The 14,174-nt window shown below is 41.3% G+C and overlaps 1 protein-coding gene across 6 annotated transcripts in view; it reads right to left on the bottom strand.

Moving 5' to 3' along the window:
* The window catches only part of LOC118225714 (collagen alpha-1(XV) chain-like), a 73,843-nt gene extending 70,509 nt beyond the window's left edge, over positions 1-3,334 (bottom strand). For 4 of the 6 annotated variants that reach the window (XM_035414584.1, XM_035414590.1, XM_035414589.1 and 1 more), the window contains exons 1-2: positions 3,080-3,333; positions 2,914-2,990 (exon numbers count right to left, since the gene is read on the bottom strand). In XM_035414584.1, coding sequence (XP_035270475.1) covers positions 2,914-2,990; positions 3,080-3,090 — 88 coding nt within the window. In that variant the 5' untranslated portion in view covers positions 3,091-3,333. Of the gene's footprint in view, positions 1-2,913; positions 2,991-3,079 lie in introns of all 6 variants that reach the window. The other 2 variants (XM_035414586.1, XM_035414588.1) reach the window with 1 other exon arrangement.
* Between the last annotated feature and the right edge of the window lie 10,840 nt (positions 3,335-14,174).

Here is a 14,174-nt window from a genome sequence, read left to right as displayed (position 1 = left end):
GCTCAACGCCAGCTCTTCTGTGCTGTGCAGACGGGCACAGAGTTTGACATGAGTCTCCGCAGTGGAGACTCTTACATAAGAACTGCTCTCACCCTGTTCCCAAATTCATCCCTCGCTCACACCGAGGTTAGAGTAATGGAGCACAAAAAGACTCAAGTACAGCAGGTGACATCTTTTTTTTGCTTTTATGAGAAACCGGAAGACAACAGGTAACAGCCTATTGGGGTTAAGAAGAATTTCTGTGACTTAAGTCAACAGGTGTCATAGCGAACTACATTCTGTGGGGACACACAGACAGGCTTGGTTAAGATAGCCATGGTGGAAGGTGGGTGGAGGAGAGATGACCAAAGAATAAGGCCATGCTCTCTGTGATAATATCAAAACTAGGAGCTTCTACAAGCCATTAAAGCTCCAACTTTGGACAGAGATTACACCCAAAAGCTTCTACGATAATATCATCTCCTCTCAGAGCATTCCCTAATGCTACTCATGTGAGGCTGCTGTGCAGGGGGTCACATCTGGGTAAAATAGACTCCTGCCACTCACCCATTATTTGCAGCCCCTGGGTCGGCACAGAGGCAAAGTAACCCCACTACACATAGCAGCACACGCCAATCAGTGAAAATGCTGACCTGGACACAGATCTGCATTCTGTTCAGCAGTTGATGGAAACACATACAATGCAGCAGTACCCAAAAAATACAGCAGTACCCAAATAACATCAGAAACAAAATGAAACCTGTTTATTGCGCTTAATGTATTTCAAACAAACTGGGTGGTCTTTTGTGCCACTGGTTATGAAACTGGACCTACAACTGGGTTGAATATTCACATTGCAGCTAAGGCAACAGTGCTGTTCCCTAAATGTGGGCACAACAGGCCATTTCCTGTAACGCAAATGGATGTTATGTTAAAAGCAAGCCATGCAAGTCTTCCTATAGATGAAATCTGTTAAACAGTTTTACATTGAAGTCTAAATCATGGCCAGGCAGCTAGAGAGGTTTCTGGCAAACCGGTCTCTTTGCAGCAGATGAACCGGGGGGACTAATATTAGGTCTGACTTTTCATGAGCTGCTTTAGCCATTAACAGAGTTTGCTATGGTTGTGCTTCGTCAGCCTTAATTATCCCTCGAGATTCAGTTCACCGCCACAGACTGAATGCCACCATCACAGACACCGCAAGCTGATGTCAACACAATCTGCAGCTTTTTAGACCCCGGTCATTTGAGGGCAGAGCCTTCAGATAAATATTTTAGATTCATGATCATTTAGTCCTGTACTAACAAATAACAGCTTTGAACTTATTCCTGAGCCTGTGTACATCAAAATGTAAATTGTAGGCTACATTCCTCTCTTTCTTTCACTCAGCTAACCCCAAAAACTTATGTCATGGTTAAAAATGCAGAAATGCAAAAATTCTTGAAAGGCTTCTGATCTTCTTAATTATTTATTGATATATCCTTCAACCAATCCACATATTTAGATAGGCCTCACTTTCAGATCAGGATATTACATGATCTGAATTTAATCTTTGTCAGTGGACTTGTTTGCTGTTTCCTCATCAGCAGCAACAACCCTTTGTCATAACTCTGGTACCTGCACTACACAGTGCAGTTCACCACCCACTCTTAACCTTCCACAAGGAATTTGTATCACAACTCAGACAAGGCCAATGTTCTGGCCATAGAGTTCAGCTACTGACATTTATATGGCTCATGAGACCAAATATCAAATTCATAGGGCTGATCTAATGACTAGGGTAATCTATACAGAATCCATTGATTTCCATGGAGGAGCTCAAATAAACAAGCATGGGTCGTTTCTGTGGAAACTGTGTTTGTTTCTTGACTGTTTACAAAGTGGAAATCTTTGTCCAACACGGTCTGTCTGGCAAACGAACTGGTGGACTTGTTTTAATTCATTTGGACTTTAATTCCTCATTTGAATCATCATTTGTTTAGTAGAGAAGCAGTCACAGATGTGTAGCTTTCATAACTAAGCATGATGTGGACCAGCAAATACAGTAGGCTACCGTATCAAAGGTAGACACCCTGACAGCATCTGCAGCATGATCCTTTTCACATTACTACTTTCTCCCATCTGACTAAAATTGACCATGGGGTAATTGCAGACCACTGTGACCCTTTTTCTTAACCAAAACCCAATGAAGACCATATTAGTTAGACTTCTGTGCATGCTTCAGTTCTCTAAATGTCTGTGGTCATAAAGCTTAGTTCATGATTAGTTTCTGAGCATTCTTTGGGAGTGACAAAAAGTGCTAAGAAGTGATCCATCCCTGTTGGTGATAACATAATTTAAAACTCATTAGTCAATGCCTAAAGGGATAAAATACGACTAAGCAATTCTCAGTGTGTCTGCACAGCCAATATGCCATGTGTGATTTATGGTGGCTTTATCTGGTTAGCTGCCAGTGCAACTATGGCACGCGTTCTAGATTTGCACCAAAAGGAAGTTGATAGCTGATACAGTAAAGCAATCAAGCCCATACGTCTTCATCAGTCATTTCAATTGACTTATACCGCTGGTCCTTAAATGATGCGTTTGTCTGTGGACATTCCTATGCAGCATTACACTACTTTCCAGGTCTGGTCAGAGCGATCAAAACGCAAATGACACTTGATATTAGAGTGCATGGAGAACTCAACTTTTCCACTCAAGTAAAATGTCGGAAGAACTGATAGTATGAATGCACGTCAGCAAATTTCTCCGAAAAAAACTACTTTAGACTATTGACAGCAAGTTGTTTGATATTTATCGTTTGAAACTTCATACATTTACTTTATCTCAGCAGATTAACGCAGATGACAACTCATATTATTAGTAAGATGTACATAGAAAGCTTATACGATTAAACAGTGGAAGTTAAAAAAAAATCAACATGACATAGCCTACCTTTCTTAACCTGCGCGTCAGCAGGAAGATGGCAGTACCACAGGAGGAGATGTATACCGAAGGACCACAGCGAGAGTCTGCCGGTAAAAGCGTATGTTACGATGAATGGGACGATGAACTAGTTGCAGTCCCGTTACAGTTATTTTTGGAAGAAAAAACTACTCACCGGGAATTCATCTTCGATTATTGATGTAAATTCCTCACAAAAAAAGTTCACTCGTGCATATGTGCGTACAGTGAAGAGTTGGAGCCCGCACTACTCCCAGTCAGACTCAGAGCCTTCTCTCCCTCAACTCTCTCTCCCTCTCCCTCTCAGCTGCCTGCAGCTCCAAATGGAACAAAGGCTGCCTTAGTCCTTCAGTGCTTCCACCGTTCCTGAACACTGAAACCCGACTCCCCTTATTGCCTCTGTAGACCATCGCTTTAAACTTCTTGTACTGCCCTCCCCAACTAACTATATCGTAACCCCCGCAATCTGTGAACCGAGCTTTAGCCCCCTCCCATTCTATTAGTGATATCTTACTTTTCCCTTTAAAAAAAAGACAGGCCTTGAACGCCAAATCGCCAAACCACAAAGCTGCACGGTAAGTTTATTCATTGCCAGAACATAATTTTACTGGTTATTTTATTGGTATTTTTAAACACAGTTTGTATAATATCATAACTATGAGCCCATATCTTGTAAATGGTCCAATGTAGGTCTGCCTGTTCACATGTAATTACCGAATAATGCGTGCTTTAATACGGTATCAAAACATTGTGCTGCCTGTTGCCAGAGTACCACATACAAGCTTCAATCACATGACATTGTACCAGGTGTGTCACTAAGACCTCTTTTTCTTTTACACGTCAATTCATCAAAAAGTATTTCTCATTATAATTGATACAATAATGTTCAGTTTCCTCCCACTACTCTCAAAACTACCAATTTAAAGTAATTTAGTCTATTGCTTTTTTGTCAGTGACAAGTAAATGCACCTTTTTCTTAACTACTGCCCCCACTGTTAGTATTTAAAAAACATAATTCTGTCTTTTAGGCGTGTCTCATCTAATATCTAATGTATCCTGGATATATAGCAGATTAGATTATTCTGAGAGCTGTAGGCTAAAGGATCTGGAGAATGTGGATGATTGAGTTTCAATAGTGTCCCCCTGATCTCAATTCAAAATATATCTAAGAAGAATTCAGTTTAATTAGATCAACAGGAAAGAGACACATTATTTGCGAGACATTGTCTGTTGGCTATTTCAAGACAGCGCAGTGCTATCATAAATATCAGAGGTACTACTTACAGTGCCTGGAAAATCTCAGCTGTCACTTGTTGCCTCTGGTCATTTTCTTTGTCTAAGGAATTATGTTCTGTTCTCACTGACCACATACAGGTGTACCTGGCACCATTCATCATGGCCATTTGCATTTTCTTCTCATTTCCACAGGCAAAATGGGCCCAGGAGAGCAAGCAGGATCAGTGGTCTATTACTTTGCCCTTACACGGCAACTATTGCAGCACAGAATTGGTTATGAATTTCAGGGGTTTAAACATTTTTTTTTTTTACAGTACTCCATATGGAATTTGTCTTGAAAAGTAAATTAACGAACAAATAGAACCAGATAAAATGATAATGCTTCTACTTTTGTCTTTATTGGTTACTGATTTAACAGGTCACGTTTAGTTAATTAATTTGGAGGCACTCTCCCAAAGTGAACTTACAAGTGTAGTTTTACAGCAGAATAGTTTAAAAGATTGCTGCATTCCTAACCAAGGAAGTAATGGATTTGCTATTAGGCCATTAATTTGCCACATGAATACTTTAATGAACATTCCTAGTAGAGCGAGTATTCACATTACCCCTTTTCAAAAATAAGCAGCACCATATGCCTTTTTCTCTGTTTCCCATCTTCAAACTAAGTAACACACCCATATCAAATGGAATTCACTGAGTGCAGCTGTTAAGAATCTCTTTCTGTTCTTTATATGGTTGAATGAGCTGCATAAATTCTTTTAAAAATGATTTTCATCTCATACACAGTAAGTTTTTTCCCCAGTAAATTAGCAGTGATGGTAACTCCTCTTATAGGTGAAAATGTGTTAATTACAGTAGAACTCAATATATGCTGCAGTTTTTTCAATTCATTTTCTGTGCCTTTTCAGCTGTTTGTCTATACTTTCCTCAAAGAAATGGAATGGAAGAAAATCCAAAGAAGACTTCCTGATTCTGAACTGTATATATAAAAAGCTACTTCTATAAGCTTTGGCTTGGAAATATTAAATATCAGGTCAAATAAAATCAAAATACCCTCAGTGCTCTCCTAAACCAATGAATTTATTAGTGTGGCCGCCCTACCCGAGCAGCACAGCTCAAACATTTCGGGGTGGGTCTACCATGCAACAGGATTCCTTTCTATCTTGGTTACAAAACAGTAGTTAGAAATGAGCAAATGTCAAGAAAAGAAATTGCACAAATCTTGGTAATAAGGCTGAAGGGAAACATTCTCATGGGGAAAGCAGGGACAGTGACATCACTGACTACACAGGAACATAACTTTACTTGACTTTCAGCCATTGCCGTGGAAGGCCAGCCTGGACCATCTCAGGAGAGAGACTGAGAGAGGATACGGCCAAAAGGAGAATGCGCCGAAGACATTTTTATTGACAGGTCCTTGGCAAAGATGCTTTTTTACAGTTACAGAGAACGGACCCACACGTGATGTTCAGTTTGTTTATTTGTGGCCTTTCCTTTGCCAAGTTTAAACAAATTAGATTTTTTATTTTGTGTCCTTGTGTGAATGAAGACAATTCTATATCCTAACATTCCAATAACTGATTAGTTGAAAGTGAACATAAACACAGTTTTGAACCACCCTGGACCCTAGTGATGCCACAGCACAGTTGAATGGTGTTTCTGACCACCGCCTTGTCAGATGAAAGCCCCCTTAGATATTTAGCATTGCTTTTAGTGAACTGTAGTGTATTTATGCCCTTCAGCACAGACAGTCAGGATCTTTTGTGCTTTGCTCAGCCCTCAAAGACACTACCATGAGACCAGTTATCATGAGACACAATCTTAGCTGACAAGGCTACAGGATTCCAGTATTAGATGACCTCTATGATGCAACTCCATTGCACAAGGCCGTAGTGTGAAATAACATGGCAATAAGCATTCCAGGGCTTTGGTTGTGTATTTTGGTGATAAGAGAGAAGAAACCCCTTTCTTCTTTAAACTTGGAAGAACTTTTATGAAAGCTTGCCAATCACTGAGGATGTCCACACTGTTAAAACTGCCACCAGATGATTCTAGATGGTTTGGGTCAGCATTAACAGAGGGCCCTCTCTCTTTGACCCCCCCCCCCCTTCCCGGTACTGTAGAATCATAAGAGAAAATCACAGCACGATGTTGTTTGTAACAATTCTCTTGATACTTGCGGTTGATGAGGGACTACACATTTAAAAAATATCATGGACTGTGGCAACATAATGATTAATGTTGAAAGGTCTATGCACCAACAGAATGATTATGAAAATATTGGTGTGGTGACCGTGTGTTTCCAGGATAATTTTGAGTAAGCAAAGACTAGTAAGATACTTGTCTAATGTACTAGTGGGGCAAATCCGACTCATGGTGTTTGTGCCTCAGACTTGTTTACATAGGAAAGGATGACCATTCTGAGAAATCATCACATTAAATTATATCAAGCACCTCAAAGTCGGAGATCACCCAAAGCTTCAGTAACAACAGTTCACGTCTGTCAGCCAGTCACTCCACCTGAGGACGTCTGGGCCATGGACCTTGAGCATTTGTGTTGAGCTCATTAACTACTCTGCCTGACTGCAGCAGCTTCTGAAAGCAGAGCTCACTCCCCCTAGGCTGTATGACAAAAATGAGGACGCATGAAGGAATGCTTTGAAAACGTCCACAAACCACTCTGCTGATATTATGAAAGGGGTCTAAGTCTCAGCGTCAGAGCTGCGCGTGACAATCACAGGTCACAGTCTGTATGCCATCATGGCTTGCAGAGCTTGTGGAGTGATAGGGAAGTGTATCACAGGAGCGGCCTGGGATACACACTTTGATTTGAGAGGCGATAGTGAACCAACACTGTGAACCTCTTGTGACTTACACAGACGTGGTTCTCTATGTGTCTTGCTGGCATGCTTCACACACCTTGTTGCATAGGCAATGAGGTCTGCTGAAGAAAGAACAGGAAACATGACCAATGTCAGTATTTCCTCTTTATTCCCCTTACAAAATGCCTGGAGGAATTCTTACAGAGCATGGATTGAATCTGGTGCCTGTTTTAAAGCATCTTTTCTGATGTTCAATCATTCACCTTGGTGGAATGTGGACAGAGTATGATTATGGCATTGATGGCCTACCCTCCTGGAGGCTGCTGAAGTTCATGACCTGGAAATACATTTTCAGACACAAATACAGCAGACATGACAAGATGTCCTGAGGGAACTTTCCATGTTAGTCTTCACCTCTCAATTTAAGAAGGGTTTTGTTTGAGAGACATAATAGATGTTGAAGACAGCATCAATACATAGATGTTAAAAAACAATAAAATATGATAAATGACTTTGTCTTTGACTATATAACCGCAGTGTTACAATATTCAGTGAGAAATTGTACATGAACAATTAAGTAGTCAAAAAATTTGAAGGATTTCAACTCCCTTGAGAAAAAAAATCTCATGGAATTTGCCTTTTCACATCATAATGTGTCACAATTTCACATGTGAATGTGACATATTCACATGTGAATTAAAATATTCACATGTGAAAAGAAACTCACATCTGGTTTTTTTGGCTTTTTTTTCATGTCCATAGGGTATCGTTTTCCGCTCTCATCTTATAAATTATTTCTGTAGTTCACATGTACTCTTCTCATGTTTTTTGAACATGTGATTTTTTTGTATGGGCTATAAGAGAGAAACAGAGATTTATGGAAATTAAATCTTCAACATCTGGGATTCTAAAGAATCTAGTGTGTTTTAGGATCACACCGGACCTAATCCAATGGCATAAACATATTAATTTGAAACAGCCAAGTCCTTCCCAGAAAGATTTGTGAAAACTGTACTCTCTGATAACAAATAATTGATTCCATAAACATTTGCATTTGACTGAATCCGCTTATGTTATCACAGAAAAATCAGCGTTTTCATTAGCAGAATTATTACCAGTCAAAAAGAACACACTATCCTTAGGAGACACTGTGCACTGACTTTAGCTTTTTTAAAAATTGATGAATCACCATGGCAACCTGTGTTTTTTTTCCAAACACACAAACAAGAAGCATAGCAGCAATTGTGGGAGAGAGGTGGTGGGCGGTGAAACTGGGACTGATTAAAGCTGTGGCCGAATCCAAGGCCTTGCATTACTCAGCACAGCGTTGCCCCGGGAAACCTGCTGGCCAGAATAGTGTCTATCCATCTGAATTAAATATACTTATGCAACAGGTCACAAGGTCAGCATCACAAGACAGTGGCCGAAGTAGAGGTAAAATCACGGGATACAAAAAGTAAGTTGTCTTCCCAAGATTCCACATTCTACAGTGACAGTTTGCCATACCAGCCCCTGAAGATGACTGGACAGGGGAGTTCTGTGTCAAGGAGTAATTCTATGTATGCAGTGCCATGCAGAGCCTCCTCTGGGGTTTATCACTGACACATAAGGGGCAAGGAGGCTGGTAATGGGGTGCTGAGAACAGTGTAGCTCACTCCTGGGTGATTGACCGGCGGTGCGTCCGCAAAGAGGACTCAGCTGTACTTTTATGGACTGCTATTGGCCGAGGTGCTGGCGGAGGTCCAGCAACACTGACGGAGTCGCAGAGGAGGCAGCCTTCGTGTGTGTCCTGTAGAGCAGTGCATGCTGGGATGAGCCGAGGCCGTCTTAATGTAGCTCCTACTGAGGGGGAACAGCCTTCGCCATTACCAGAGAAAATGTTTCTGCCGTAGACAAGCCCTGCTACTCACAAGAGGTCCGAGGGCTCTTTGTTTGCCTCATCCATCTCTCTCCAGAGTGACAGTGAAAGAGCCTTATATCTGGCCCTGAAAAGGCTTTCATATTCTGGCTGTTTGACTAAGGACACCTTGTTTCACTTAAAGGAATAAAAAAAATATTCAAAGGTCATATTTCAACAAGGCAGCGCATGTTGATGTTAGAATAATAAATTTGCTGCGCGAAGAAGAAGAGAGAAACCCCAGAAGCTGGTGTGTTTGTACTAATTGCGATTCCTCAGCTTGTTCCAGGGATGACCTTTCTGACACGATTCCCTCCGACGGCTTGAGAGACAGGCTGGAATGCGAGGTCCAGCACAGAGCGCAGTAAAGCTCCCTCAGACGCATTTACGCCGCACAAGTGGGTCTCCTGCAGCTGCGAGACTGTGCACGGCTGCTCCACACAGACAGAGAGGCTCTGGCTGCACAAACATGATCGTTTTTGATATTTGTTAATATATATATTTTTTCTTGATGAAGGACAGGAACATGTGACTTCACCGTCGAGAGAAGGAAAAGAAAAACGTTTGGCCCTCAGCAGGAGCCCCCAGCCTTTGCTGTCCTTGTTTCCTGAGACAGGCGGGTGTAATGGGGCTTTGAAAGACTGCTGTATTATCACAGCGCCCTGGAGACAAACAGACAAGTAAACATAGATCAGTGGTGTGAGGAGACAGAGAGCAGAGCCAAACAATGGCCGTGACGACGCGAATCTGACCGTGAGATTAAAGGGCCTTTCCAGAGCTCTTCCGCCACAGATAGTTTAGACACAAAAATATCACACATCTCAGTATCACACTGTATACCATGTTAAATATTTGAGTCATTTCAAATCAAAGGGCCTTAGCCTAGACATTATTATCTATTGCATAGCTGTGACGAGGCGCAGCTGAAGACGATTAATACTGCAGCGGATGGAGCCAAATACTTTTGGATCCATTGTTTGCAGAAGTCTTGATTCGGTGGCTAAAAAGAATTTATGGCCGGAGTCTGTGCATGGATTGGCTCCATTCCACAGGCTCCCGATAAAGAGACAGAGGCATCAGCAGCAGCAGGGAGTCGTAAAGCCGATCCATTTCAAAGGGTGGTGTTATTGCTATTAAGCAGGTAGAACAGAACTCAGACCAGGAAGAGGCTGCGCGGGAAGTGGGGGATGCACCCCGGACGGAGGGTAGCCTCTGTTTAAACGGCATTCTCTCCTCTTGTCTCACTGAGAGCAAGCGCAGAGGGAGCAACAGACAAGCGCACAGTCCTGTTTACATCTTTCAACAAGCTGAGCCGAAGTATCACGTCCAAACGAAGTCGCTCGACAGAGGCGTACTAACCACAAGGTCAGAAGTCATGCTGCCTTCCCTCTTATGGGTTGAATGTGTGGGACCCTGCAGTCAAGATAAGGTGCCTAATAATAGTTGTGCTTTCTCTCTAATGGTGCCCTGCCAGCATAAACATCATGGAAAAGCGAGCACTGCCATCCCACTTTCTGAAAATTCATTTCAAACCACAACAGCAAGCTTGAATGATTATGCTACTTGTAAAGGGTGAGCAATTATTCTCTGTGTACAGCTCTAAAGCCTTACCTTTGTCCCAAAGCCAGACCCTCGCAAAATATGGTTACCTCCTGAGCCCATGATTCTAGATTAAAATCATCACTTTATTTGTAAAATTAATTACTTTCCTGCCCTTGGTACAGGCGGACTGGTCTATTTAAGCAATGCTGGGACTTCTCTTAATTTAGCAGGAGCAGCAAATGGAATTTTTAAACAAACAAATGACGTCCGTCTAAATTGAGCGTAGCTTTCATAGATTCCATGCCATTTTCATTGGCTGATGAAACTGCTCGCTGTTGCTTGGTTGTGTGGGCGACGTTACTTGACTGAAGGAGCAGGGTAAGGAGGGGCTGGGGGTTTCCAGACCCAATTTAGGTGCATTTTTGTTCAAACCGACTTGGAAAAAAAATCAAACATGGCCAAAAGTGCAGTCTAAGGAGGATTACTGATGCAATGAATTCTGAGTCACAGGAATCTTAAGGTCCAGCGGTCAAGTACTGTTCATTCATCCTTCAGCATGGCTTTCACTGATGTGCGGCCTGTGCTCGAGAGGAAGGGTGGGGACATGTGCTCGACTACCTGAACGACCAGGCTCTGCCACTGTAGAATATCCAGGCCTCCAGGCCATTAACAGCCATGGTAACATATGGTACAGTTCCCAGCAGTCTTGTTGTTCAACGAACCTCATGATGACCTTACCAAAATGGCTGCCTTTAATGTCCTGTAAAATTATTAATTGTGTGCCATTAACTTTGTGAAAAGGCCACCCTATTTAAAAACCTGGTTTATGTATTATACAGGCTGATGCCGAGTAACATTTGTCCCTCCGACAGAAGTAAAAGAAAACAGCTGGCAAATATTCTGGTAATATTTCGAAGGCTGAGGCTGTATTTTCCTTCTCTGGGAGCAGTGCCAATATAAGGGTTGTACCTTGGAGATCACTAATTTAGGCCAAAGTGTTCAGGTATCCTTGTACTAACAGTGCGCTATTATTTGTTATTATAATTTTGATATTTATTGTTATTATCCTATTCCCTAGCGTTTTTTATTATTATCATTATTATTATTACTTCAGGATTTAAGATTTTAATTACATGTGTAATGGTTTTATAAGATAGCGGTTATATGAATCTCATTTGTAATATGGTTCTAGGTTGGCATAGAACCAACTTACTATGGTTCTTGAATCTAACTTACATTTAGTGCTTTATGAATGCTGCACTAAAGCTCGCTGTTCTGGGAAATATTATCCAGGTCTGGCTCTGCTGCTCACATACCTTTTGTGGATGCACTTTTGTTCTCTTTCCTTGTAAGTCACTATGGATAAAAAATGAATGTAATGAAAAGTATTATAGGTAAAAGCACACACTATGCGGTGCTCTAGCATCGTTACAGATCTATGGAAACTTGTAATTGCGTGGGTCTGCATGTTTGACTTAGAGGGCCCAAAGACAGCCAGGACTGATTCCACTTCACATTTAGACAGTTCAGCTTGAAAGCTTGAGTAATGCTCTTGTTCTTGACTACTGTTGTAATGTTCCTTAGTCTTTCATATCCCAGAAAAGGAACAAGTTCCAATTTCAACACCCACCTCCACAATGAAACATTACATGGATGCTTAACTGTATGCTTAACATTGTGCTGAATATGCAGTCATCTACAAAACTGATATGGGACAATTGATTTGATCCATGAAAGGTTTTCTTTCAACAAACAGCATGTGTATTCCTGTGGTTTTATTCAATGTTGGCCAATGTTTGTTGGTTTGGCTGTCCTAACAATCCAGAATATAAATCAGTCTTTTAGTCTGTGCTTAAGCTTTTCCTAAATCTCTACACTATTAAATGTCTTCCAGAATCAATATTTTTTTTGCCAGTTACAATTTGTACTACAAGGAGACATACCAGCCATTATTTCAAATTAGAGAAGTTCAAACAAATGGCAGGAAAGGAAGTTACATTTTAAGCCATGACCATATTGCAATGATGTTTGTTCGCTTGGCCAAACGTTGCATTTAGCCGAGCGAAGGCTATGAAATGCTCAACTATCTTAAAGCATTGAATAATCCCAGAGTATCTTTGGAGAAAGGAGGGAAACAAGGGGCATGAATGAAATCCATTAAACAGGCTTTTCAGGCAAATCATCAGATTCTTAACTCTTTCCCTTTTTCTGTTGGAAAGATGGCCTTTCTTCCACATTACGTGTCCTGAGGAACCAGCTATGGCTGTAAATAAAGTAAAAGACTGCAAAATCTCCATTGCCACCCCTTTCAGAATTATTCATGCACGAGTTAGAGATCATTTCCCAAGAGTCTAACTGAAGAGTGAAAGAATGCCACCCAGGGCCTTTCCTGAATTATAGCCAGCTTCAGATTTATGCGATTCAAACACTGTGTCTACAAAACACATATAAGACCAAACGTTAAAATTCTACTGTTGAGGATCAAGTTGCAAGAAACATTACAGCTACAGATTTGACAGCATGCTTGAATAGCCAGATTTGGTTCTGAGCCTAGCCCATCTGGTCCTGTCACTGATTCTAATGGACATGTTGGCACCACCCTTTGCTTCAAGAAAACATAGTGTTAATTTTAATGTTTAGACCAGATGTGCCACCCTGAACTACTGCTCATATGCGGAGCATAACGTGTACATTTGGAAATTTTTACGGGGTCAGACAGGGTCACAAAGTACCATGGCTGTGACAAAAAGGGTCATGTCTGGTCATGGAAAATCTGGAGGCTGTCACTCTTTCAGGTGTGATTTACGTTGCTGAATTCCGAGCACCTGAGATGAAGCCCGGGTTGGGTTTTTACGAGGCAACCAATGAGTTTTTTTCCGAATCAAGGAGACTGAATTGCTCGCATCACATAGAGACTGGCTTTCAGAACCAAGAACTTCAGAACTTTTATTTAAGGCATTATTAATAGATATTCCTGAAATGAAACATAGCCACTTTGTCCCTATGGTGAGATATTACACCACAGTGACTTCATGACACTGCTCAATTGTATTGATAAATATTTCTAAATAAAAAATTAGACATTAAGGAATTTTGTGATTAGATATTCATTTACTGAAAGAATAATAGTCAACAAAACCTTGAACTGAGTGACTGGGGATAGACAGGAAGATGTCATAGGGTGTAAATGTAAACCAATGCACTGACCAATTCTGAATTATGTGAATCAGTTAAATGCATTTTCTTTTAGGAAAACGACTGGTTACATCTTGCTGAAGTCTGAGAGTATATCATTGAAGTTGCTGGTGACTCACAGGTTTGATTAATTAACTTAGTGTATGCTTGTTAGCAATGGCCACATATGGAAGAAGATAGGTGAACAATGCAGTTTAAACCAGCTGAATTTTTTTTTCTTCTCCAGGAAAATTAATCCATTCGTACAGCTGTGTTTTTCATAAAAGAAAACAAAATGCCATCTCCTAACCACTCCCCCCCCTCGCCACTCCAAAATCTCTCGAAAATGTCTTTTTCCATCAGATCTCAAGCAGTGCTGAAACAGTGCTGTGGACACACACAAAACACACACACGCACACACGCACGCACGCATGCACACACACACACACACACACACACACACACACACACATTTTATAATGGAGTGTAGAGACTGACGCAATCAGGAGGCCAGAGAGAGGGCTGGAAACATCTCTCTCTGAACAGTGGGACTGCATTTCTGGCACCGCAGTGCTCCTGA

Source organism: Anguilla anguilla, chromosome 4 (assembly GCF_013347855.1).
Source record: "Anguilla anguilla isolate fAngAng1 chromosome 4, fAngAng1.pri, whole genome shotgun sequence".
In the NCBI taxonomy this organism is placed as follows: Eukaryota; Metazoa; Chordata; class Actinopteri; order Anguilliformes; family Anguillidae; genus Anguilla; species Anguilla anguilla.
Note: the sequence above shows the minus strand (reverse complement) of the source record. Positions and strands in the feature narration are given on the sequence as shown.